Source organism: Herpailurus yagouaroundi, unplaced genomic scaffold (assembly GCF_014898765.1).
Source record: "Herpailurus yagouaroundi ecotype Mexico unplaced genomic scaffold, PumYag 215, whole genome shotgun sequence".
NCBI lineage: Eukaryota > Metazoa > Chordata > Mammalia > Carnivora > Felidae > Herpailurus > Herpailurus yagouaroundi.
This window is the reverse complement of record NW_024412446.1, coordinates 8,303,717-8,330,507: the sequence shown is the minus strand read 5'-3', so window position 1 is coordinate 8,330,507 and position 26,791 is coordinate 8,303,717. Positions and strand designations below refer to the sequence as shown.

At 37.2% G+C, this 26,791-nt stretch overlaps 1 protein-coding gene across 3 annotated transcripts in view; it reads right to left on the bottom strand.

The window, feature by feature from the left end:
• CPD (carboxypeptidase D) overlaps positions 1-26,791 on the bottom strand; it is an 82,578-nt gene that overhangs the window by 26,851 nt on the left and 28,936 nt on the right. For all 3 annotated transcript variants that reach the window (XR_005784701.1, XM_040455446.1, XM_040455445.1), the window contains exons 3-10: positions 24,727-24,869; positions 23,760-23,929; positions 22,391-22,740; positions 20,767-20,958; positions 19,509-19,676; positions 9,923-10,032; positions 1,346-1,448; positions 282-424 (exon numbers count right to left, since the gene is read on the bottom strand). Coding sequence is in view for 2 of the 3 variants with exons in the window: in XM_040455446.1 (XP_040311380.1) it covers positions 282-424; positions 1,346-1,448; positions 9,923-10,032; positions 19,509-19,676; positions 20,767-20,958; positions 22,391-22,740; positions 23,760-23,929; positions 24,727-24,869 (1,379 nt within the window). In the remaining variant the exon portion in view is untranslated. The remainder of the gene's footprint in view (positions 1-281; positions 425-1,345; positions 1,449-9,922; positions 10,033-19,508; positions 19,677-20,766; positions 20,959-22,390; positions 22,741-23,759; positions 23,930-24,726; positions 24,870-26,791) is intronic.

Here is a 26,791-nt window from a genome sequence, read left to right as displayed (position 1 = left end):
TTTATGTCAGTCTTTTAATAAAGACAGAATACAAAGTCATTATCCATTAAAAGCAAAACATCACTACCCTGTTTAATCATTTTCAACTCTTGCCTGCATGAGCTCTTCAACTCATTTTCATCCGTGAATTTTCCAGATAAAAATACTAAAACATGAATAGTCCAAACTGGAATTCAGAAGAGCATATTTGAAAATCACTGTGTGAAACTACATGTACACACAATACACACATGTATTTTTGCTCTTGGGAGAAATTTCATACTTCACTCCTTAATAGTTACCTGTTTCATAAACTGGATTAGAGATCTTCGATTCTGTTCCCAAAATTTTGGCAGATCTTTCTCAAATGGGTATTTCACACAACCTAGCTCAATAGTCACTTCAAAGCAATTTGTTTGTAAATAGTTCCAGTCCTGCATACCACCTGGAGGATAAAAAATTAAAATCAGTCACTCTGAAGAAGTAGAACTAGATCCCATCCCAAAAGGTAAACAACATTCCTAGTAAAAAGCTAAATCCATCTTTTCTTAGCATTGGTTGAAAAACAATAATATGTTCATTTGAGAGCTCTTTGATGCTTGTAGTACAGGTAAGACACCTGTACCTTCATGTTCAAGAAGAATTCAAGTGTACGGGCGCCTGATGGCTCAGTCGGTTAAGCATCTGACTTCAGCTCAGGTCATGATCTCAGGGGTTGTGAGTTCAAGTCCCACGTGAGGCTCTGTGCTGACAGAGCCTGGAGCATGCTTCAGTTTCTATGTTTCCCTCTCTCTCTGCCCCTTCCCTGCTTGCGCTCTGTCTCTCAAAAATAAATAAACATTAAAAAAATTAAAAAAAAAAAAAAGAATTCAAAAGTGGCTTACACTCTTATCAGCACATCTAAGGTTTTTTGTCATAGCCAGAGATAAAATATAACACTTTCATGAAGTTTTAGTACACTATCTTTACTCAAAATTTTTTAAAAATGTTTTTATTTTATTTTTGAGAGAGAGAGAGAGACAGAGTGCAAGCAGGGGAGGAGCAGAGAGACAGGGAGACACAGAATTGGAAGCAGGCTCCAGGCTCTGAGCTGTCAGCACAGAGCCCTATGTGGGGCTTGAACCCATGAACTATGAGATCATGACCTGAGCCAAAGACGGACACTTAACCAACTGAGCCACTCAGGTACCCCAACATGTGTCAAATTTAAAAATAGTTGAAAAGGTTATTTGAATGTTTTAAATTATTTAAACAATATTTTTAAAGGAATGATATTTTCTCAAAATTAAAAAATCAGTAAGAAGTGGCACCATCCAGGGTGACAGAAAATCCAAGTTATATGGCCTTGGTATTAAAGAATGTTTACCTGGGACATTATACCAACTAGCTCCATTTGTTATTCCATGAGGAAAGTATTCATTAGGGTACATATTCTTGCAGGGTCTACCTTGAAACATCTGGGCATTTTCCTGAAAAAAAAAAAATTAAGAATCTTTACTTATACTTGTTTCCATCTACATCAAAAACTACAGGAAGGATAAGGAAAAACAATAAAAGTGGTTACCAATAGGGTGTATGTGGGGGTGGGAATGGGGTGGATGGAAGCATGGGAAGCAGTCAGACTTTTCAATATATATCTTTCTATGCCATATATAAACAACCCACCTGGATTAAAATACACACACACACACACACACAAATAAATAAATAAATAAATAAATAAATATATATATATATATACACACACACACACATATATATATGTATCTGTATATATACATATACATATGTATGTATATATGTATATATATATATTTGTGTGTGTGTATGAACAATCCCCCCTTTCATAAACTTAACATACCAATTATAAGCTTATGATCCCATTGCTTTCTTTTTTTAATCCCATTGCTTTTTTAAAAAATGTTTATTTATTTTGAGAGAGAGAGAGAGAGAGAGAGAGGCAGAGAGAATCCCAAGCAGACTCCGTGCTGTTAGCACAGATCCCAACATGGGGCTCAATCTCACAAACTGTGAGATCTTGACCTGAGCTGAAATCAAGAGTCAGACACTTACCCAAGTGAGCCACTGAGATGTCCCCCACTGCTTTCTTATTGAATAAAAATTATTATTTTAGATTACCTTAATAATTGTGCCATGCTCTTTTGCTTTCTGGTTTTTCCACTAAAGGCTTACATACTTCTATGTCTTTATCTCCATTTCCATCAATATCTATCCATTTAACTATAAATTATATAGATATACTACTATATTAATATAACATATATAATATAAAGCTACATAAAAAAACATTTAAAGGATAAATTTAAAACTACAAATAGGATTTTTAATATATTCTTCCTATATCTTAGTGGATCATCTAGTATAAATCTGACTCTAGACAACATAGTTCTAGGAAGTAGCTATTAACATTTTGACTTTATTCTCAGAGTAATAAAGAGCCACTAAAAATCTCTGAAGAAAGGATGATATGTGAAGTATTCACGGCTCTACGAAATTTATCCTAGTAATAGTGTAAAAAATAAACCAAAGCCAGGGAGATCCATCAGAGTACTACTGAAACAATCCAAGTGTGAGATCATGAGCCCCTGGATTTGATTTTACCAGTGCATTTTACCATCTCCTTTAATTCTCGTTACTCTGATAATTGTTTTTATTTTGTTTTGTTTTATTTTATTTTTATTTTTTTATTTTTTTCATTTTTTTTAACGTTTTTATTTATTTTTGAGACAGAGAGAGACAGAGCATGAACAGGGGAGGGTCAGAGAGAGAGGGAGACACAGAATCGGAAGCAGGCTCCAGGCTCTGAGCCATCAGCCCAGAGCCCGACGCGGGGCTCGAACTCACGGACCGCGAGATCGTGACCTGAGCTGAAGTCCGACGCTTAACCGACTGAGCCACCCAGGCGCCCCTGATAATTGTTTTTAAACCTAAATTAATTTTTTTCAAGAAAACAGTTTGACAAGTTAGGTAGAGTTTTTTTTTTTTTTTTTCCAACGTTTATTTATTTTTGGGACAGAGACAGACAGAGCATGAACGGGGGAGGGGCAGAGAGAGAGGGAGACACAGAATCGGAAACAGGCTCCAGGCTCTGAGCCATCAGCCCAAAGCCTGATGCGGGGCTCGAACTCACGGAGTGCGAGATCGTGACCTGGCTGAAGTCGGACGCTTAACCGACTGCGCCACCCAGGCGCCCCTTTTGACAAGTTAAAGAAGACTGGGGGTGAGGATCTAACTGTCCAGTCTCAGACCACACAGTCTAAAAGTAATTTACCAAGATACTAAATGATGGATAGTCTTTAGGTTTCTCTTCTTCTTGTTGCTTGCCTGTATCTTCTAATCTTTTTACAATAACTTCCATTCTATGAAACAGTTTTTTAAAGAGGCATTTACAGAGTGGTGACAGGTAAAGCAATTGGATGCAATTGCCAAGACAGTAAAACGGCTGAGGACAGAAGATGGAGGGGAAAAAAAAGGAAAAGAGACAATGTCCAGCCAACAAAAGAGAAAAAACAGCTTTCTATTATACAATGGGACAGACATCAAGGGAAGAAGACAATAGTGTCAGACTTCAGAGGTCAGGAAAGGAAAGGAAAGGAAAGGAAAGGAAAGGAAGAAAGAGAGAAAGAGAGAAAGAGAGAAAGAGAGAAAGAAAGAAAGAAAGAAAGAAAGAAAGAAAGAAAGAAAGAAAGAAAGAAAGAAGAAAGAAAGAACGAACAGATTTCTGGTAAGCCTCGATGGGGCACCTCCAGGTAAAACAATGTAGGCAGAAGACAGATGACAAGAAACTGAGAGGAGAGAATAATAAGGGAGTGGAGATAAGAGACTACTTCCTTTTTTTTCTTTTCTTTTGATTTCTCTTGAACTAATTTTAGACTTGCAGAAAAGTTACAAAAATAGTAGAGTTTTATATACCCTTGATCCAGCTTTTCCTAATGTTAGCATCTTGTATACCCACAGTACAGTTACCAAGATAAGGAAATTAACACTGGAATACTACTATTAACTAAAGTAAACTAATTTTTATTAAAAATCAGTAGTTTTTTCCACTAATGCCTCCTTGAAATTTTCTTGTCACTTGATATCTGTCACACTGTACAATAGAAAGCTCTGTTTCTTTCACTTAATTGAATTCATTGAATTTCATTGTACTTAAAATATAATAAAAGTTATTGTAGAAAGATTAGAAAATTTAGGAGCACAAAAGGAGAAAAATATAAGCCTAGAGATCATCAATCAGTTAATACTTTGGTATATAACTTTTAGACTTTTTTTGGCTTACATATAAACTGGGATGGTTGGGAATGGATGCCCCATCCCTTAGTCTTAAGGTTCTCAAAATCTGCTTTATTCAAATATAATTCACGTACAACTCAACTCACCCACTTAAAGTGTGCAACTCAATGGTTTTTGGTATATTCACTGAATTGTGTGACAATCTCCATGGTAAATTTTAGGACATTTTTATCACCCCAAAGAAATACATACTCATCATCACTCCTCATTTTCCTCCAACCTCTTCCCTGCCCCTCCCTGCCTCCCAAGCCCTAGGCAACCACCAATCTATTTTCTGTCTCTATGGATTTGCCTGTTCCAGAAATTTCATATAAATGAATCATACAATATGTAGTCTCTTGTGACTTATTCTTTCACTTAGCATAATGTTTTCAAGAGTCATTCAAGTTGTAATTCATATCAGTACTCAATTCTCTGAGTACTCTTCCACTGCATGAATATACCATATTTTGTTTATCCATTTATCAATTGATGGACATTTGGGTTGCTTCCATTTTTGCCTATTATGGAATGCTGCTACGACATTCATGTATAGTTGACCCTTGAATAACATGAGGGTTAGTGGTGCCAATGCCCCCACACAGTCAAAAATCCAGGTATAATTTCTGACTCCCCCAAAACTTAACTAGTAAAAGCCAGAAGCCTTACTGATAACGTAACCAGTGAATTAACATATATTTTATATGTTATATATATTATATACTATATTCTGACAATAAAGTTGGAGAAAATGTTATTAAGAAAATCATAAAGAAGAGAAAATACATTTGCAGTACTGAACTGTATTTACAGAAGAAAGTCCACATACAAGTGGACCCATGCAGTTAAAACCCCTATTGTTCAAGGGTCAACTGTACAAGTTTTTGTGTGGACATATGTTTTCACTTCTCTTGGGCATATACCTAGAATTGGAACTGTCAGGTCATGTGATAATTCTATATTCAACACTCTTAGGAACTGCAATACTGTTTTCTAAAGCAGTTGTGTGCCATTTCACATTTCCACCAGCAATATACAAGGGTTCTAATTTCTCCACATTTTTACCAATACTTGTTATTTTCCATTTTTTAAATTATAAGCAACCCTAGTGGGTAAAAAATAGTATCTTATTGTGGTTTTGATTTGCATTTCCTTGACAGCTAACAATATTGAGTATCTTTTTGTGTGCTTCTTGATAATTTGTATATCTTCTTTAGAGAAATGTATATTCAAATCCTTTGCCCATTTTTCAATTAAGTTGTCAATCAGTTCAATTAGTTATAAGAGTTCTTCACATTCTAGATATGATTCTTATCAGATACATAATTTTCTCCTATTTTGTTGGTTGTTTTTATAGTTCCTTGATATTCTGTTATGTGTTGAATTCTGGCCCCCTAAAAAAGATATGTTGAAAGTCCTAACCCCAAAGACTTCAGAATGTGACTATATTTTATTACAGAGATATTCAGGTTAAAATGAGGTAATTAGAATGGGCTCTAATCCAATATGACAGATATCTTTATAAAAAGAGAAAACTTGGACACAGACACAGGGAGAATGCCATGTGAAGACAGAGGAGTGGAGTAATCTGTCTAGAAGCCAATGAATGCCAAAGATTGCAAGCAAAACAACAGAAGATATGAAAAGACAAGGAAGAATTCCCCTACAGGTTTCAGAGACAGCTTGACTTTGCCAACACCTTCATTTTGGACTTCTAGACTCTAGGACTAAAAGACAATAAATATCTGTTGTTTTAGGGCACCCGGTTGGTAGACCTTTGTCACAGCACCCTTAGGAAACTAGTACAGTATTGTAGCAAAAATGTTTTTAACTTTTGATGATATTCAATGTATATATATTTTTGGTCACTTGTGCTTTTGATGTCATATTGAGGAAACCATTGTCTAACCCAATGTCACAAAGATTTATTACTATATTTCTTCCAAAAGTTTTTTTAAAAGTTTTAATTAATTAATTAATTAATTTATCTATCTATCTATCTAGAGAGAGAGAGAGAGAGAATACAAGCAGGGAAGGGGCAGAGAGAGAGAATTCCCAGGAGGCTCTGTGCTGTCAGCACGGAGCCCAATGTGGGCCCGATATCATGAACCATGAGATCATGACCTGAGCCAAAATCAACAGTCAGGTGCTCAAGCTACTGAGCCGCCCAGGCACCTTCTAAAAGTTTTTTTTTTTTTTTAAGTTTATTTATTTATTTTGAGAGAAAGTGCGAGCATGAGCGAGGGAGTAGCAAAGAGATGCGAGAGAGAGAATCTCAAGTAGGCTCCATGTCAGCCAGTGTGGAGCCTGATCTGGGGCTCAATCCCATGAACTGTGAGATCGTGACCTGAGCCTAAACCAAGAGTCAGATGCTTAACCGACTGAGCCACTCAGGCACCCCTATTTTTTCTATAACTTTTATGGTTTTAGCTCCTATATTTAGGAATATAATACATTTTGAGTTAATTTTTGGGTGTGGTGTGAGGAAGGGGCCCAAATTCATGCTTTTGCCTGTTCATATCCAGTTTTCCCATCACTATTTGGTGGAAAGATTATTATTTCTCCATTGAATTGTCTTGGTGCTCTTGTCAAAAAATCCATCGACCATACACGTAAGAGTTTATATCTGGACTCAATTCTATTTCATTGATTCCTGTGTCCATCCTTATGTCAGTATCTCAGCACTTAATTACTATAGTTTTATAATAAGTTTCAAATTGGGAAGTATGAGACCTTTAACTCTTGTTATTTTTAATTTAATTTAATTTTTTTAATGTTTTATTTTTTTATTTTAGGGGGGGCGGGGCAGAGAGAGAGGGGGACAGAGGACCCAAAGCAGGCTCTGTGCTGACGGCAGAGAGCCTGATGCAGGCTTGAACTCACAAACCGTGAGATCGTGACCTTGAGCCAAAGTCAGATGCTTTGACCAAGAGAGCCACCCAGGTGCCCCTATTTTTCATTTTAGAGATAATTTTGTCTTTTTCTTCAATTTCCTTCCTGAGTTTTATCAACTGTTCTTCATTTGTTCCTATATTTTTTTTTTTCCATTTCTGTTTTCATCTCTTAAATATCTGAGTCTACATGGTTTTTCATATTCTCAATGGGTGTTTGGGTATATTTCATCTGTTTGGAGTGCTGACTTATAGTTTTCTTCTGCTTCTTGATTGTTTTTTGGTCCTAGTAAGGTTTCCTCAGGCCATATGTGTGAAATTTCATTTCCCGATTTTCTGAAATGCTTCTCCATGGATTTTACTTACCTCTTGTTCATTTTTATGATACTGGGCTGTTACACATGATTCTTAGTTAATGGTGTCTTTTTCTGTCAGTCTAGCAGTCAAGGCACTTTAGTGTATTTCTGGTTTTTTTGTTTATTTGCCTTGATGTAGGATGGAACTGTAGGTCCTCTGATTTTATGGTTCTCTTCTATCTTGGACAACCCTATACTTCCCCTTTTTCCTTCTTTTACTCTTCACATTCCAATGGTCAAAGAGCACTTCTTCATTTCTTTTCACCTTTTTTCTGCTCCAGAAGTTAAGAGTTTGGAAGATTTCCCTTTGAACCTATTCTTTTAAATTGTGCCTGTCCCTTTAAATTGCATCAGACCATGTAAGTTGTATGTTCTTTGAAATCTCTTCCCAATATTCCCATGCTCTCATCTGCCCAGTTACTATTTTATTTAGGTTTCAGATTTCGGGGGTACTTAAAGTTTGGTGGTCATTTCATCACCTTCAGGGTTGCCCTTCACAAGTCCCCCTCTTCTGTCTTCACAGAGTGTCTCAGTCTGCTTTTCCTCATCATGAAGCTATGGCAGGGCACAGGGCGGGTTGGGTGCATGATAGATCATGACACATCACAGCTAAGAGAAAGGAAGCTGTGAGTAAAGACTGAGGATTTTAATTATCACCTTTCCCATTTACAACAGAAAAAACAAAGGCACGAGATTCCAGAGGAGGCAGGATGTGGTAGGATCAAGAAATGGAGGAGAATATGGGAAAGACATCAATCGATAATACCTGAGAAGACAGAATCTGAATGAACTCACATCAGATTATTCAGAGTTCTATTTAGTTCAAGGTACAGTGATCTACTGAGAATAGGGGAGTAAAGCTGGGATTAGGAGGCTCAGGTAGAGGAGAAAGGTTGAGAATTGCCAAAGTGTCTAGCAGCAAAACATGAAATACTGTCAAGTAGAACTGAGGGTTCAGCTGAGGCTAGAAAGCATACATATGTATGCAGTGTTGTCAATTTCCATGACTGTGTGACTTTTCTGGGATGTAGAAGAGAGACAGTGGCAATTACTGAGGACCGGACATTGGCAAGGCAGGTATGTCAAAGGTATTCCAAAGTGTAAGTGAGGGCATCACTAAAGTGGATGTCCATGGGTTTAGCTGGGTAGAGAGTAAAATCAAAACAATTCAAGGTCAAAGAAAACAAAAAGAGGCTAAGGAACTAGAAATCACAATAAGGATAAAAAGCAGAACTATAAGATTGGGCACCAAATGTGCAAAATCTGACCACTTAGATTTTATTTTGCTATTTAGAGGGTATCCCACTCCTCTCTTATGCCATGAACATCCCTCTAAAAGTGGTGCGCTCAAACAGAAGACAACTATTCCTTAAAGTGTAATAATAGACATACTCCCCTGTTAGAAACTCTCAACAAGGTCCACTTGCGCAGAAGGAAGGTGTGGAAAATGTAAAACAACAGAAAGCTGTGACTGGAGACCACAGAGTTACAGTATTAATATCCTTTACCTATAACCAATGGAGTCACAGACTGAGTCTGTAATAAGACCAAAAATTGAAACTAACAAGTCTAGTTTCCAAGCCCCAACTTTTAACACAGTATCTAAGAACAAGTTTTAAATTAAAATTTCACACAAACACACAAATATGACATTTCTGATTGTAAAAGTAGTGTATGTTCATTACAGAAAGTTTAGAAAATAAGGTAATTTCTACCTGCTTTCCCTTTCTACGTTAGTACAGTCTTTTCAATAGCTTAGACTAGTGGTTGGCAGTTTTTTTCTGTAAAGGGCCAGAGAGTAAAAATTCTAGGCTTTACAGGCTTGAAAGTGTCTGTTTCAACTACTCAACTCTACCCTCTGCACCTATCGAGATGAATGCTGTGTTTTTATTCTTTAGTCTACTAATATGGTTCATTACACTGACTTATTTTCAAATGCTGAAAGAGGAAGAAGCCACAGACAGTACGTAAAAAATAAAATATGGATGTTGACTGTGTGTCAATAAAATTTTATTTACAAAACCATTAGTGGGCTGGATTTGGCCCTAGAGCTGTAGCTTGTCAACCCCTACCTTAGACACTTTACTAGATTTATAACTTAAGTACTAGTCAAATGAAATAAACTAGCATGCTAATTTATAATTTTTAGTTTATGAGGATTCAGGTACTATGCTAAAAACTGTAGATGAAAAGACATTACTTGAGCTTAGGTTAATGGGGAAACACACAGTACATTCACAGTGAGGTGGAAAACAGGAGAAAAAGTGGTAATACTGCCTGAAAGGAATCATGGAAAGACTTAACCGAGGAGAAAGCACTTGACCTGTGTCTTACAGGACTTTGTTTTAATGCATTTTTTAATTAAAAAAATTTATAGCATTTTGTGTTTAAACACGACCCTACCTTTGAATAAGAAAGTGCTATTTGTTGAAACACAGCATCATCTGGTGATTTACTGTATGTGGCAAGCCCTTGTTCATCATCATCAAAAGGGTAGTTCACTACCAAAGAACCTGCAAGGGAACAAAGGAAAATGTACCATGATATCTCTTTCAAGATGGATCTTCAACATAAATAAAGTACACTTTCACATTGGGGCGCCTGGGTGGCGCAGTCGGTTGGGCGTCCGACTTCAGCCAGGTCACGATCTCGCGGTCCGTGAGTTCGAGCCCCGTGTCGGGCTCTGGGCTGATGGCTCAGAGCCTGGAGCCTGTTTCCGATTCTGTGTCTCCCTCTCTCTCTGCCCCTCCCCCGTTCATGCTCTGTCTCTCTCTCTGTCCCAAAAATAAATAAACGTTGAAAAAAAAATTTTTTTTTTAAAAAAGTACACTTTCACAATACTGCCAGAGGCAGGAAACCAATACAATTTTCCAAAGCTAATTTCCTCATTAGAAATAAAAAAGCTGCTAATTTCCTCAACAGAAAATCAACTGGAGCTATGCATGACACTTAGAATTTACCTGAACTTCTAGGTATAATTTACATGTCAGAGCTGAACCAAAAGTATACAGGGTGAATTTAAACAATTTTACTCTTATAATAATTAGGATCAGAAAAGATGAGCAAAATTTGATACTTTTTCAGTAAAATTCAGACATTTATAATGGCATGGAATTTTAAGATAAGAAATGATCCCTGAAGTCCAATTAATCCATCCTCTTCATTTTGCAGATGTGGAGTCTAAAACAGAGGGGTTAAATGACTTATGTATGGACAGCAGAGCCACCCCTGATCTACACTCAGAAAAAACTGCTAAAAATTTCCCATATGCTCACATTAGAAATTAGTCCATTAGAGTTATACCATATGATATTTCATGACTTAAGGTAAAGAAAGTGATGCTTTAAGAAAGCAAGCAAGCAAGCAAGCAAGCAAGCAAGCAAGCAAGCTTTAAAACATATGTAAAGCGTGCCTGGCTGGCTCAGGTGGAAGAGCATGTGACTCTTGATCTCAGGGTCATGAGTTCAAGCCCACATTGGGTTTAGGGATTACTTAAAAGTAAATAAATAAATAAGGTTTTAAAAAATAGATAAAAAAATAAAACATACATAAAGAATATAAAGTCCCTTCATGCTCCCCATAAAGCGTAAACAAGTTAGGGTGCTTCTCAGACGAGAGCCCTGATGGAATCTCTTATTTTCCTATTAGTCACACTATTTTCCTTTATTCATCTGTCCATTTATCCTTCCTTTACTAAAGCCACTCATCTTTGCCTTTGTTATCACACCACTTCATGGAATGGAAATGAAAGAACATATTCAACTTGAATTCAGATGAAGTAATCCTGTGGTAACAAATACCAGCAAATATTTATATAGAGAAAAAAATTATTTAAGAAGCAAGTATGAAGAACTATGCTCACTCTATTCCCCAAAATAGTTCTAACGAGAACAAGTGTACTTCAATACCTCTTCTACAAATTTAATGTACCCCCAAAATTTAATTTCACCCCAGAACTATGACCCATATCTAAATATTTGAACAGAGAAAAGTCAACATCAACTTCTACTCAATTCTTCCAAATGGCTAATTTTCTAAGGACAGAAAAAAAAGTCATAAAACATCTATTTCTATGAAACAGTCTACTTTTAGAAAATAATTAGTATCAACTCAAAAAGCAGGGACAACAACAACAAAAGATAAATGTCTTCATCAAAATTAAAAACTTCTGTGTGTCAAATGACATTATTAAGAAAGTTAAAATACAACATATATAGAATGGCAGAAAATATTTCCAAATCAGCAATCTGATAAAGAACGCTTAGAGCTATATAAAGAACCCTTAGAGGGGCGCCTGGTTGGCGCAGTCGGTTAAGCGTCCGACTTCAGCCAGGTCATGATCTCGCGGTCCGTGAGTTCGAGCCCCGCGTCAGGCTCTGGGCTGATGGCTCAGAGCCTGGAGCCTGTTTCCGATTCTGTGTCTCCCTCTCTCTCTGCCCCTCCCCCATTCATGCTCTGTCTCTCTCTGTCCCAAAAATAAATAAACGTTGAAAAAAAAAATTTAAAAGAACCCTTAGAACTCAACAAAAAGACAAAAAATAAATAATTGGCAAAAGACTTGAACAGATATTTCTCCAAAGCAGATATACAAATGGCCAACAAGTACATGAAAAGATGCTTATTATTAGTCATCAGCAAAATGCAAATCCAAACTACAAAATGGGGGTGCCTGGATGGCTCAGTTGGTTAAATGACTGACTCTGGATTTCAGCTTAGGTCATGATCTCACAGTTCATGGGATTGAGCCCCATGCTGGGCTCTGTGCTGAAAGCAAGGAACCTACCTGCTTGGGATTTTCTCTCTCCCTCTTTCTCTGCCCCTCCCCTGTTTGCTCTCTCTCTCTCTCTCTCTCTCTCTCTCTCCCTCTCTCTCAAAATAAATAAATAAACTTAAAAAATAAAACTACAATGAAAAACCACTTTTTACTCACCAAAATGGCTAGAACATAAAAAACAGAAAATAACAAGTGTTGATGAGGATGTAGAAAAACTGGAACCCCCGTACATTGCTAGTAATGTAAAATGGTTCGGCTACTGTGGAAAATGATTTGGCAGTTCCTTAAAAAAGCTAAACATGCAATTATCATATGGTATTTCCATCAAAAAGCTAAACATGGCTAAATGAAATCAGTCAGAGAAAGACAAATACCATATTATTTCACTCATATGTGGAATTGAAGAAACAAAACAAAGAAAAAAAGAGGCAAGTCAAAAAGCAGACACTTAACTACAGAGAACAAACTGATGATTCTTGGGGTGGGAGGGGAGAGGGGATGAAATAGATAAAAGGGATTAAGAGCACACTTATCATGATAAGCACTGAGTAATGTATAGAATTAATGAATCACTATATTGTACATCTGAAACTATAATAACACTGTATTTTAGCTACACTGCAATTAAAATTTAAAAGAAAAAGCACCAAACATGGAATTACCCAAATTAATTGAAAACAGGGATTCAGCTTTCACATGCTATTGCTCAAAGCAATATTATTCACGATACTGAACAAGTGGAAACAACCCAAATGTCCTTCAATGGAAAAATGGATAAACAAATTGTAGTATACACATACAATAAAATATTATTTATCCATAAAAGGGGATGAAGTACTAATAAATGCTACAATACTAATGAACTTAAAAACAGTATGCTAAGTGAAAGAAGACAGACACCAAAGATCACATATTGTATGATTCCATTTCTATGAAATATCCAAAATAGGCAAATCCACAGAGACAGAACATAGACTAGTTGTTACCAGGGCTTGAGGGTAGGGGAAAATAGGGAGCAACTCCTTAGTTTCCTTTTGGCGAGATGAAAATGTTTTAGAGCTAAAGATGATAGTTGCACAACATTGTGAATGCACTAATGTTACTGAATTGTTCACTTAAAAATTGTTTTAATGTTTATTTTTATTTTTGAAAGAGAGAGAGTGTGTGAGCATGGGATAGGCAGAGAGAGGGGGGACACAGAATCCGAAGCAGGCTCCAGGCTCCAAGCTGTCAGCATAGCGCCTGACACGGGGCTCGAACTCACAAACTGGAGATCATGACCTGAGCCAAGCTGGATGCTCAACTGACTTAACCACACAGGTGCCCCTGAATTGTTTGCCATAACATGATTAATTTTGTTATGTGAATTTCACCTCAATAAAAAAATATCAAAATTTACAAAAAGGAATCTTACTTTTCTCTATATTCTCTCAAAATCCTTCTAAATTGTTGACAGCAAAGAAATCCTCTTTGAAATTTCTTTGCTAAGATTTCAAACCCATTTAAGATTTTATGATGAGTAAACAAAATATGTCATGGACAAGGAGGGGAAGATGGTGGCAGAGTAAGAGACCCTAGGCTTGCCTTGTCCCACAAATACAGCTAGAAAACTATCAAATCATCCTAAACACCCCAGAAATTGATCTGAAGATTGGAAGAACAAATTCCACAACTAAAGGTAGAGAAAAGCCACATCAGAGAAGGCATGAAGTGCAGAGATATGGTTTAGGAGAGAAATGGATCGTGTCTACTGTGGTGGGGAGGGAGCCACAGTTTGGAGAAGGGTGAAAGACAGACCAACACACAGGGGATGTACAGGGAAAATGAATCCCCATAGCAATTGGCTTGGAAAGCAAGAAGGCCTGAATTTCATGAGTTCTTGCAAACAGTGGGGTGTAAAGCCTAAACTTGTAAAGGTCAGCATGTTTGGTTCTGGGAGAGCTCAGAGAACACTGGGGTTGTTCTTAGAGAGAAGGCAGGGTAAACAGCCTGTGAACATAGTGTGGAAACAGTGATCTGAAGAGCACCTGGGGCACACAGTAGGGAGGTTATTTGTTCATCTTGGAGTGTGTCCCAGAGAAGCAGCATTCATGTCTCCATGAAGTCTCTCAACTTCTCTAGGAACAAAGAAACTGGCCAGACCCATCTCCCTCCCCTGTCCTTCAGCATAAACACAGAATCATCTTCAGGAACCAGTGCAGCACTAGCACATGCTACCTAACTTGCTTACACCAAGCCCCACTCTCTACTCCCTGCCCTCTAACCCCCACCCTTCATCTCCTCTCTTCACCCCACCCCCGTGTTCTGGAAGAACCATCCTTCCCAGTCTTACTTGCTTGAGTCCCAGTATGGTGGGCCCCCACCCCCAGATGACCAGCTCAAGCCCCTGCCCATATGACAGCTCTCAAACCTTGAGTTTTGTGGGGTCTTCGTTCTGGTGGTGGCAGCAACAGGTCTCACTTCACAGGCAAACCAGAGCACACCTAGTTAAAACTCACCACATTCAAGGCAAGTACAAAACACTGGCCACAACTGGCAAAAATAGTCTCTGCAGACAACTGGCCTGAAGGATAAAGCAGACAGGACAAAACAGCAGAGCACACACAGCACACACTGAAGACACTCCTGGAAGTGCCAAGCCCTGCGTAACAGGAGACACTACACTACATGGCAGGGCACTACAGGACCTCTTCATGAGGCCATTACCCTCAAGAACAGGAGACGTAGCTAACTTCCCTAACATGGAGAAACGGCACAGAGACTTAGACAAAATGAGAAGACAGAAATTTGTCCCAAATGAAAGAACAGGACAAGGTTGGCTGAGGAACTAAGTGAAACAGATATAAGTAACATACCTGAGAGAATTGAAAGCAATGATCATAAGGATAGATATGGAATAACATAGAGACAAAGGGCTTAATAAATGAAATGAGAAGCATACTTGATGGAATAAACAGGACAGAAGAAGCATAGGAATGAATTAAGGACTTTGAAGACAGAGTAATGGAAAGTAATCAAGCTGAACAAAAGAGAGAAAAAAGAACTATGCAAAATAAGAATAGACTTAGGGAATTCAGTGACTCCATCAAATGTAATAACATTTGTATTATAGGAGTACCAGAAGAAGAAGAATGAGGAAAGCAGACAGAGAATTTATTTGAAGAAATGATAGCTGAAAACTTCCCTGATCTGGGGAAGGAAACAGATATCCAGATCCAGGAGGCAGAGAACCCCCAACAAAATTAACAAAAGCAGATCCACACCAAGATATATTGCAATTACAATGGAAAAATACACTGATAAAGAAAAATATTAAAAGCAGCAAGACAAAAGAAGACAGTTGCATACAAAGGAAACCTCATAAGGCTATCAGAAGATATTTTAGCAGAAACTTTCCAAGCCAGAAACGAATGGCATGATACAGTCAAAGTGCTAAATGGGAAAAACCTGTAGCCAAGAATATTCTATTCAGCAAGGCTATTATTCAGAATAAAAGAAGAGATAGAATTTCTCAGACAAACAAAAATTAAAGGAGCTCATGACCAGTAAAGCAGCCCTACAAAAAACATTAAAGAGGACTCTTTGAGTTAAAAGGACTAAAAGTGACAGTATAAAGGTAGGAAACATAAAAGCAGTAAAAATGAATATTCCTGTAAAAAATCAGTCAAGGAACTTATAAAATAAAAGGATGTAAAATATGACACTATAAACCTAAAACATAGGGAGGAGAGGAGTAAAGAATGGGTTCAAACTTAAACAACCATAAACTAGGGGCGCCTGGGTGGCGCAGTCGGTTAAGCGTCCAACTTCAGCCAGGTCACGATCTCGCGGTCCGGGAGTTCGAGCCCCGCGTCAGGCTCTGGGCTGATGGCTCAGAGCCTGGAGCCTGTTTCCGATTCTGTGTCTCCCTCTCTGTCTGCCCCTCCCCCGTTCATGCTCTGTCTCTCTCTGTCCCAAAAATAAATAAACGTTGAAAAAAAAATTAAAATAAAATAAAATAAAATAAACAACCATAAATTTAATATAGACAGTTATATGTAGAAGATGTTATATACAAACCTAATGATAATCACAAATCAAAAAGCACTAATAAATATGTAAAGAATAAAGAGAAAGAAATCCAAATATATCACTAAAGATCTATGGAAACCATGGAAGAGAGAAAGACAAGAAAGGATGAGAGAAAATCGTCAGAAACAATCATAAAACAAGTAATGAAATGGCAATAAATACATAGCTATCAATAATTTGAATGTAAATGGACTAAACGGTCCAATCAAAAGACACAGAGTGACAGAATGGATTAAAAACAAGATCCATCTACATGCTGCCTACAAGAGACTCATTTTAGATCTAAAGATAGCTGCAGATTGAAATTGAGGGAATAGAGAAATATCTATCATGGGATGGATGTCAAAGGAAATACGGAGTAGCAATACTTATATCACACAAAATAGACTTTAAAACAAAGACTATAACAAGAGACAAATGATACTATATAATAATAAAGGGGACACTCTAACAAGAATGTATCACAACTGTAAATACTTATGCACCCAACTTGGAAGCACCCAAGTACACAAAAAGGTTAATAACAAACATAAAGGAACTAATCGATAATAATACAATAATAGTAGGGGACTTTAATACCCCACCTACATCAATGGACAGATCATCTAAATAGAAAATCATCAAGGAAACAATGGCTTTGAATAACACACTGGACCAGATGGATTTAAAAGATATATTCATCCTAAAACAGCAGAATACACATTCTTTTCAAGTCCACATGAACTATTCCCCAGAACAGGTCACATATTAGGCCACAAAATAAGCCTCAACAAATTTTAAAAGATTGAAGTCATACTATGCACCTTTTCTGACCACAGTGTTATGAAACTAGAAGTCAGCTGCAAGAAAAAAATCTAGAAAGACTGCAAATACACGGAGGTTAAATAACATGCTACTACATAATGAATGGGTCAACCAAGAGATAAAATAAGAAATTAAAAAGTACACGGAAACAAATTAAAATGAAAACACAACAGTTCAAACCTTCAGGATGCAGCAAAAATGGTTCTAAGAGGGAAGTTTATAGCAAGATATGTAATGGAAAGAAACGCGTCCACATGATTGAAGATGTATTTCCCCCCACGCCGATGACACGATCTTGATACCACATGTTGAAATCTGTAAATTATTTTCACTGGACTGTAACTAGTATTAAGTTTTCAGATTTAGCCAACATGATATGTGACATATACTGAGAATATTCTTTGAAACTCAAATAAAAAATATTTTCTTTCAAATATGGTATGAAATATATTAAAAATTTATTTGCCAACCAGGCTATAACTTCATAATTCCTATTTGGGTATTTGAGAATTGTTCATGATTACCAATTGTAAAGATATTTTTTCCTATTACTGGGAAGCTTTCAAAGCAGTTTTTGGAGAATTTCAATTTACTTCTTAAATACAAATATCATAACTGTGTACTGTCATTCTAAAATGTCAGGTTAAAAAATAAATAGAATAAAAAATAAAATAAAATGGCAGGTTGATCTACATGCCATCAAATTTCAACTGTAATACTTCATTGGATATTCCAACATATGTTGACACTAAATTACTTCCCCATTACCCCTGGTGCTAATACCTTCACTCTTTTTTTTTTTTTTTAACAGCTTTATTCAGATGAACAGTTGACCTGTGAACAACAGAGGTTCGAATTACACAAATCCATTTACATGGGGATTTTTATTGATAAATACAGTACAGTACTACAAATGTATTTCTCTTCTTTACTATTTTCCTAATAACATAACATTTTCTTTTCTCAAGCTTACTTTATTGTAAGAATACGGTATATAATACATACAACATACAAAATATGTGTTAACCAACTATTATTGTTATCGGTAAGGTTTCTGGCCAACAGTAGGCTACTATTTAAGTTTTAGGGGAGTCAAAAGTTAAAACGTGAATTTTCAACTGCACAGGGGGCCTGTTCCCCTCATGTTGTTCGGAGGTCAACTGTGATTCACGTAACATACAATCCATCCACTTAAAGTATATAATTCAATGTTGTTTACTATATTCACAGGGTTGTACAACCATCATTACTTTCTAATTACAGATAATTTCATCATGCCAAAAAAACCCCTGTACCCATTAGCAGTCACTCCCATTTCCTCCCACCACTATCCACTATAGCCTGAGGCAACCATTAATCTATGACCTATCTCTATGGATTTACCTGTTCTGAACATTTCATAAAATGTAGTCATATACCATATGGTTTCTAGTGACTGGCTTTTATCACTTAGCATATTTTCAAGGTTCATTTAAGTTATAAAATGCACCAGGACTTCCTTGCTTTTCATGGTCAAATAATATTCAATTGTATGGGTATACTACATTTTACCTATCCAATCATCAGTCCATGGATATCTGAGTTGTTTATACTTTTGGGTTAAAATGAATAATGCTACTATGAATATTCATGTACAAGTTTACATGTAGACATATGTTTTCTGTTCACTTTGGCACTGACACTTTCATTCTTACTTACAAGCCCTAGTTGGACATTGTGATGATTTTTAATCTTGACCTCTCATTCTATTCATCTAATCAATTCTTGCTGAATTATATGAAGGTGTGTAAGCCCAAACACTACATGAGAATAAGGCCAATGTGCTGTAGTTAAATACATAGCAAGGAAAAAATAAAAGAACGTCTTATAAACCTACATAAAAGGGTTTATTAAATTTTAGGGAAAAAAGGACTAAAGATTTCCAATTTGTTAGTGTTTAATTTTTCTGAATCACAAAGAGTATGCTACTAAATTCCCAGTGAGAGAGACAAATATAAAACACATGTGAGGGATAAATACAAAACACCTGAAGAACTAAGCAAGGGCAGGGAGAGAGGCAGGGAAGAGAGGAGGGTGAGAAGGACAAGGGGAGAGAGAGATAGGGAGGAGGGTAGGAGGGAGAAGAAAATAGGGAAGGAGTATGTGGGAGGGGAAGGGAGAAAACAGCCAGAAAACCAGCTTAAAAAGCAATGAGAAAAGACCTTTATTACTGTCTGCTGCAAAAGCAGTAACAGGATACCAGTTTTGAGACAGCCTAAGACTATAAACAGATAAAATTCCACCAGGATTTTCAAATGCTCTCCGCAAGAATTAATTACTGGAATATCAAGTTGCTATTACCTCCATGCAGGTTTGCTGACAGTACAAATGGATAGGACTTCATCCAGCTCATTACAGCAATAGTTTCTGGTTGGGTAGGATCTGTGATCTGAAAGAACTGGTCTGGGAAATTTCGGTTCAGGTCAAAGTTGTTGCTGTTGTTTCTGCCAATTACACTCACGGAATCTCCTGTATGATAAAGTGCTCAAATTTAAGCCATGTTTCACTTACATTTTAATCCAACACATACTACTTCAGCTAATCTTAACTCAAAGGTAAATGTGAACACATCAGGCTTCACTCCGAATAAGCACACTATGATTAAAAGACACATCTTTTTTGTATTGTACATTAATAAGGTGTTATCTCTTCCAGATCTTTTGAACAGAGAAGTAAAACCATTATCTTTTCATTTCTGCCCCCTGTTCATACTTTGAGAGGAAAAAAAATCCAACTATATAAATTATATTGTTAGTACTACTCAACTGTCAATAATCCATATACAATGACATGATCACAAAGTTGAGTGGACACGACTGATCAGAAGGAAGTTCTATTTTACCGGTACATAGGTCACTAAAACATTGTAAAGAAACAGACCAAATGGAAGTAAGAAAATTGTGGTATGCTTACACTAACATATCATGAAAAGCTAATCAAGAACATAGTTGGAAGTTTAACCAGATGGAGAAAAAAGGGTTGAACTTAAGTTTATGTCCCTTTAAAAAGGAGTGGAACCCTATTATTATCATTATGATGAGAAAAATCTGAAAGTGAGTGAAAAAAACATACATTATTTTTTAGTAAACAAGAGCCATTACCAAAGTGGAAAACTCCATTAAATATAAACTTGATAGGGGCACCTGGGTGGCTCAGTCGGTTTAGCATCCAACTTCAGCTCAGGTCATGATCTTGTGGTTCATGAGTTTGAGCCCACATCTGGCTCACTGCTGTCAACTTATCAGCACAGAGCCCACTTAGGATCCTCTGTCCCCCTCTCTCTGCCCCTTCCCTGCTTGTGCTCTCCCCCAAATAAATACATTTTAAATTATATATATTTATACATATTTATGTATATATATGTATAAACTTGATATCATAATTGTTGACTGAACTAGCCTATCTTTTAAGAATACAAAAGCTGCAACAATTATATATTATAAGAACAAAATAAGAAGAAATTCTGAGGAAACAACCAATTCAAATTCTCTTCTACTTCCAAATAATCATAACATACGATGATCGAAAAGGTCAGCATTAATAGACGCCTCTTCTTTACCTTCCTGGGCCTTTTCATACCCATCAGGATTCATGGATGGCATAAGGTGAATTCGAGTGCTGAGAACTAGATCCGTCACTTCAGGGTCTGTTCCAAAGTTCTTACAAAGGTATTCAATGAGGTTCAACAGCAGTTCTCGTCCAACCACTTCATTTCCATGCATATTTCCAATGTACTTAAATTCCGGTTCACCTGAAAACAAAACGATTACATGGAAAAGTCTTTTTACCTTTTTATTTATCATGGACTCTATTTTTTCCCCAACACATACAAAGACCCTGAACTAAAAATTTTTTAAAAGATATATTTTGGCAAAAGAAGCAGTTAAAAGTATGTTATAAAGCAGCTTCCTTACTAACATATATGTCTAAGCAGGCTCAAAGCATACACAAACAGACACACACACACACACAGACACACACACAGACACACACACACCCATATAATATGAAAGTAAAAATACTATTAGGAAAAGACATGAATAGACACTTTTCCAAAGAAGACATCCAGATGCCTAACAGACACATGAAAAGATGCTCAACTCATCATCAGGGAAATACAAATCAAAACCACAATGAGATACCACCTCACACCTGTCAGAATGGCTAAAATTAACAATTCAGGCAATAACAGATGTTGGCAAGGATGTGGAGAAAGGGGAACACTTTTGCCCTGCTGGTGGGAATGCAAACTGGTGCAGCCACTCTGGAAAACAGTGTGGAGGTTCCTCAAAAAATTAAAAATACAACTACCATATGACCTAGCAATTGCACTACTAGGAATTTATCCAAAAGATACAATTTGCACAAAAGATGCACAAATGCTGATTCGAAGGGGCACATACACCCCAATGTTTTTAGCAGTACTATCAACAAGAGCCAAATTACGTAAAGAGCCCAAATGTCCATTGACTGACAAATGGATAAAGAAGATGTGGTATGTATACACATACACACACACACACACACACACACACACACACACACACACACACACAATGGAATGTTACTCTGCAATCAAAAAGAATGAAATCTTGCCATTTGTGACAACGTGGATGGAACTGCAGTGTATTATGCTAAGTGAAATAAGCCAGTCAGAGAAAGTTAAGTAGTATATGATTTCACTCATATGTGGAAATTAAGAAAGAGAAGAGATGAACATAGGGGAAGGGAAGCAAAAAGAAGATAAAAACAGAGAGGGAGGCAAACCTTAAAAGACTCCTAAATACAGAGAACAAACTGAGGGTTGTTGGAGGGGTGTTGGGTAGGGGGATGGGCTAAATGAGTAAGGGCATTACGGAGGGCACTTGTTGGAATGAACATGGGTGTTGTATGTAAGTGATGAATCACTAAATTCTACTCCTGAAACCATTATTACACTATATGTTAACTAACTTGGATTTAAACAAAATTTTAAAAATTTAAAAAGTACTATTAGCAGAAAAAATCTAATCTATACATTTTATTAAATACATGGATTTTCTTCTTTTCTCGCCAAAGATTGGTTACATTTTCTTTATTCCACTTATACATTCTAAAGGTGACATTTCTAGATGAAACATAGAAATATGGTACATAGTTCTGAAAGGCACTACTGAGATTATGTATAAGACCACACAAATTACCTGGTTCATGGACACCTGGGTTATCAGATATCTCCATTACATAAAGTTCTCTTGACTCTACTGATTTTCCCAAAGAATAAAGCCGGGTGATGTTAGGATATTCATTGGCAAACCTTCTCAGGAAGATTTCCATATCAGGGAAATGGTGGTGATGAAAGTCCTTTGGCTGAATTGGCTGGTGTAAGGATTGGGTTCCAGGAAGATTATTAAGCAGAGCAACTGTGCTAGCGGTTACTACCATCTCAGTTGTGTCAGGGATTATTGAAGCCACAGTTGGCCGAAGGGAAAAATTCACCTTTGTGGCTGGTCCTTCTTTCACTATTATGTTATTAACAGTCAGTGGCATATACCTGCAAAAAAATTTTTTTGAAAAGGTCGGTGGCTTGCAGTTAAATTCAAACACACGATGCTTTTACATTATAAAAGCACAATAGCCCTTTCAGACTTTTACACTTAGTGATCTATCAAAATTCGAACGAAATACAGATAAATGGGTAAATTCAAGACTTTTAGGATACGATCTCAGAGAATCCCTGATGACATCTTTAAAGAACTATTTCTCTTACCTTCTTCTCAGTACCACACATTAGAATGCTTACCAAAAATTGCATGCCAAGGAGACAATAATATGAAACACAGACGTCATTCACCCACTGCATCCCATTCTTTGCTGTGCCTTGTCAAACTGACTTTCCAACTACCTTTCTAAATAGGGAAATTCAGAATTAAATGAAAGGTTTCCAGTTAAATCCTTAGCAAGCCAAGCTTGCAGAAAGGTGCTCAGGGGAGGTCAGAAACCACTCATTTCATATATTAGAAAGCAAATGATAAGACAGCTCTTTAAAATGTCTTTTTCAGAGCTCTGAGTTTGTTCTACTCTGTTATTCACTAGCGTTGAGGCAACGTTTTACACAGCTGACCATCTTTTGAATCAACCTTTTAAACTGGTCCTTCCTCACAATTTTACAACCATACTTCATATCCAGTTGTACTGTTAGACTATGTGACAAAAGCCTCCACAATACTATATTCTCATTATACAAGGAAAAACAAAGGCCAGATAGAGCAAACAACATTTCCTAGACTACATTTCTGTCTTAGCTATAAACAGAGGCTTGATATTTTTAAAGTCTAGTTTAAAATTTTTTCTTAATGTTTTTATTTATTTTTGAGACACAGCATGAGCAGAGGAGGGGCAGAGAAAGAGGGAGACACAGAATCCGAAGCAGGCTCCAGGCTCTGAGCCATCAGCACAGAGCCCGATGCGGGGCTCGAACTCACAGACTGTGAGATCATGACCTGAGCCGAAGTCAGATGCTCAACCAACTGAGACACCCAGGCACCCCTACAGTCTAGTTTAAATTCTTACCCAGTTAAAACTGCTGTAATGTTATAAGTTCCAGGAACAAGTAATCTGTGGAAATCACCAAATCTTCCTGTTGTGATATTATGATTAATACCAGCCACTGAGATGGTTGCGTTCTCTAAGCCAGATCCCGTTACTGAATCTTTTACAAATCCTTTAACTCCAATGTGGACCTAAAAAAACAAGAATCAAAGTAGACTGCTCAAAGATAATTCAGAAGGCAAGAGAGCATAACCCCTCTGCATTGATGCTAGAATTTCTTTTTTTTTTAAGTTTATTTATTTTATTTTGAGAGAAAGAGAGAGCGTGCATGAGTGAGGGAGGGGCAAAAAGAGAGAGGGAGAGAGAAAATCCGAAGCAGTCTCTGTGTTGTCAGAACAGAGGCTGATCCCACAAACCATGAGATCATGACCTAAACCAAAACCAAGAGTTGGATGCTTAACTGACTGAGTAACCCAGGTGCCTCTGATGCTAGAATTCCTAAAAAAGTATGTTACTACTATTTCCCTGAAATATTTTTCAATGCCTCCAAGTTAAAATAAAATATAGATAAAAATATTAAATCCTTAAACTTAAGTCATATGTGTCTGACATCTAGACTAGTAATAGACTTTTGAAATTCCCTTTCCTCTAAACCAGACTTCTAATTTTCTCGACAAGCAATAATTTCTCATTAAGTAATAATTGCTGGCATATCCAATAGTATATTATCCTGCCTGAAGTTTAAATTAAACTTGCGTCCATGGTTCATACAGCGGTAAAGCCTCTCTAGCTCATATGATCGCATGACATTGTAAGAACCTGACAGTACAAACCTGATTATTTCAGTTTATAAAAGTGTTCTAGGACAATCAGAGAAAGCCCTCTGGAGGAAATGAATGGTTAAAGATTGCTACTTATATGCAATTGAATTTCTCCCTTATATCATCCATTATTTCTGTACCCCACCCTTCCAGTCAGCTACTTTTACCTTTTCAATCAATGTGATCAAAGACTCACGATTGTTCTCCCACTCTTGTCGAAGCTGTGAAGCAGGGGGGTACTTGCAACAAGACAGTTCTAATGTGATCTCAAAACAGTTGGCCCATACATAATTGTAATCTTGCATGCCACCTGTAACATAAAGGAAAAAAAGTAAGTTTACTTTTGGAATTTTACTCTCAGAAAGACCAAAGAAATTAAATCAGTCATCTCTGCATGTATAAATTTTCTTTTCATAAAATTGTTTGAAATTGCAGAAAGCTCTTGGATTATAGAGGAGACTAAGAAGGAAGGATAAAGGAATATACACCAAAAAGGAATATGCATACGTAAAGCAAATGTATTTGACTGGTGGGATGAACAGTTAGGAAGAGCATAAACACATGGGTTAATAACAATAGCAATAATGCTAACAGCTCTACAATTTGAGTGTTTACCACATGCCAGACCTATTCTATGAGCTCTATGAGTATTAACATTTAATCTTTACAACAAGTGTATGAAGCAGGTGTTACTATCTCACCCATTTTACAAATGTAAGAAGTAGGATACAAAGAGAGAAGTTAAGATTTTTGATAGCATGAGCATGAAAGATACACATGATCTTAAAGTTGTGAAGGATGTTCATGCCAAGCATTAAGTGCCGACTATTCTAACTGTACTCCCTTTTATGAAGAAGGTGGAGGGGCGCCTGGGTGGCGCAGTCGGTTAAGCGTCCGACTTCAGCCAGGTCACGATCTCGCGGTCCGTGAGTTCGAGCCCCGCGTCGGGCTCTGGGCTGATGGCTCAGAGCCTGGAGCCTGTTTCCGATTCTGTGTCTCCCTCTCTCTCTGCCCCTCCCCCGTTCATGCTCTGTCTCTCTCTGTCCCAAAAATAAATAAACGTTGAAAAAAAAATTTTTAAAAAGAAGGTGGCAAGAGAAAAAAAGAAAGGCCAAATCCAGGGTGGTGCAGTTACACAAATCGGGGGCGTGGGGGAGAAGACACAACAAACCCTTTCAAAATGTGTTCAATGGGAGAGGGAAGTAAAAAGGGGAAGAGGCATCCATAGCCAACTACTTTCACCACTTCTACACCCATATAAGCCCACTCACTCATTCCATAGAAAGCTTATTACCTTATCATTCCTGTCACTCGATTTTTAAAAATAGACTTTATTTTTTAGGGCAATTTTAGGTTCACAACAAAACTCAGCAGAAGGTACAGAGATCTGCCATATACCCCCTGCCCATTCACAAGAACGGAGCCTCTCCTTATCAACATCTGCACCAGAGTGGTGCATTTGTTACAACTGATAAACCTACATTGTTGACACTTCCTTACCACTCAAAGTCCATAAATTACATTAGGGTTCACTCTTGGTATTGTATATTCTAAGGGTTTTGACAAATGTCTAATGACATGTTTCCATCATTCCAGTATCATATAGTGTAGTTTCACTGCCCTAAAAATTCACTGTGCTCCGGGGCACCTGGGTGGCTTAGTCGGTTGAGCGTCTGACTTTGGCTCAGGTCATGATCTCATGGTTCGTGAGTTTGAGCCCCATGTTGGGCTCTGTGCTGACAGCTCAGAGCCTGGAGCCTGCTTCGGATTCTGTGTCTCCTTCTCTCTCTCTGCCCCTTCCTCGCTCATGCTCTGTCTCTCTCTCAAAATAAACAAACATTAAAAAAAAATTCATTGTGCTCCATGTATTTATCCCTTCCTCTTCCTTAACCTCTGGCAACTACTAATCTTTTTACTATTTCTGTATGGTTTGCCTGTTCCAGAATGTCATATAGTTGGAGTCATACAGTATGTAGCCTTTTCAGATTGGTTCCTTCCATTTAGCAGTAGGTATTTAAGGCCTCTTCATGTCCTTTCATGACTTGATAGTTTTCTTTTTAGTACTGAATAATATGCCATTGTATGAATGTACCACAGTTTATTTTACCTGATCACCTACTGAAGTGTGTGTTGGTTGCTTCCAACTTTTTTGGAAACTTTTTTAAATGTTTATTTTGAGAGAGGGAGATGGAGAGAGAGAGAGAGAGAGAGAGAGAGAGAGAGAGAGAGAGA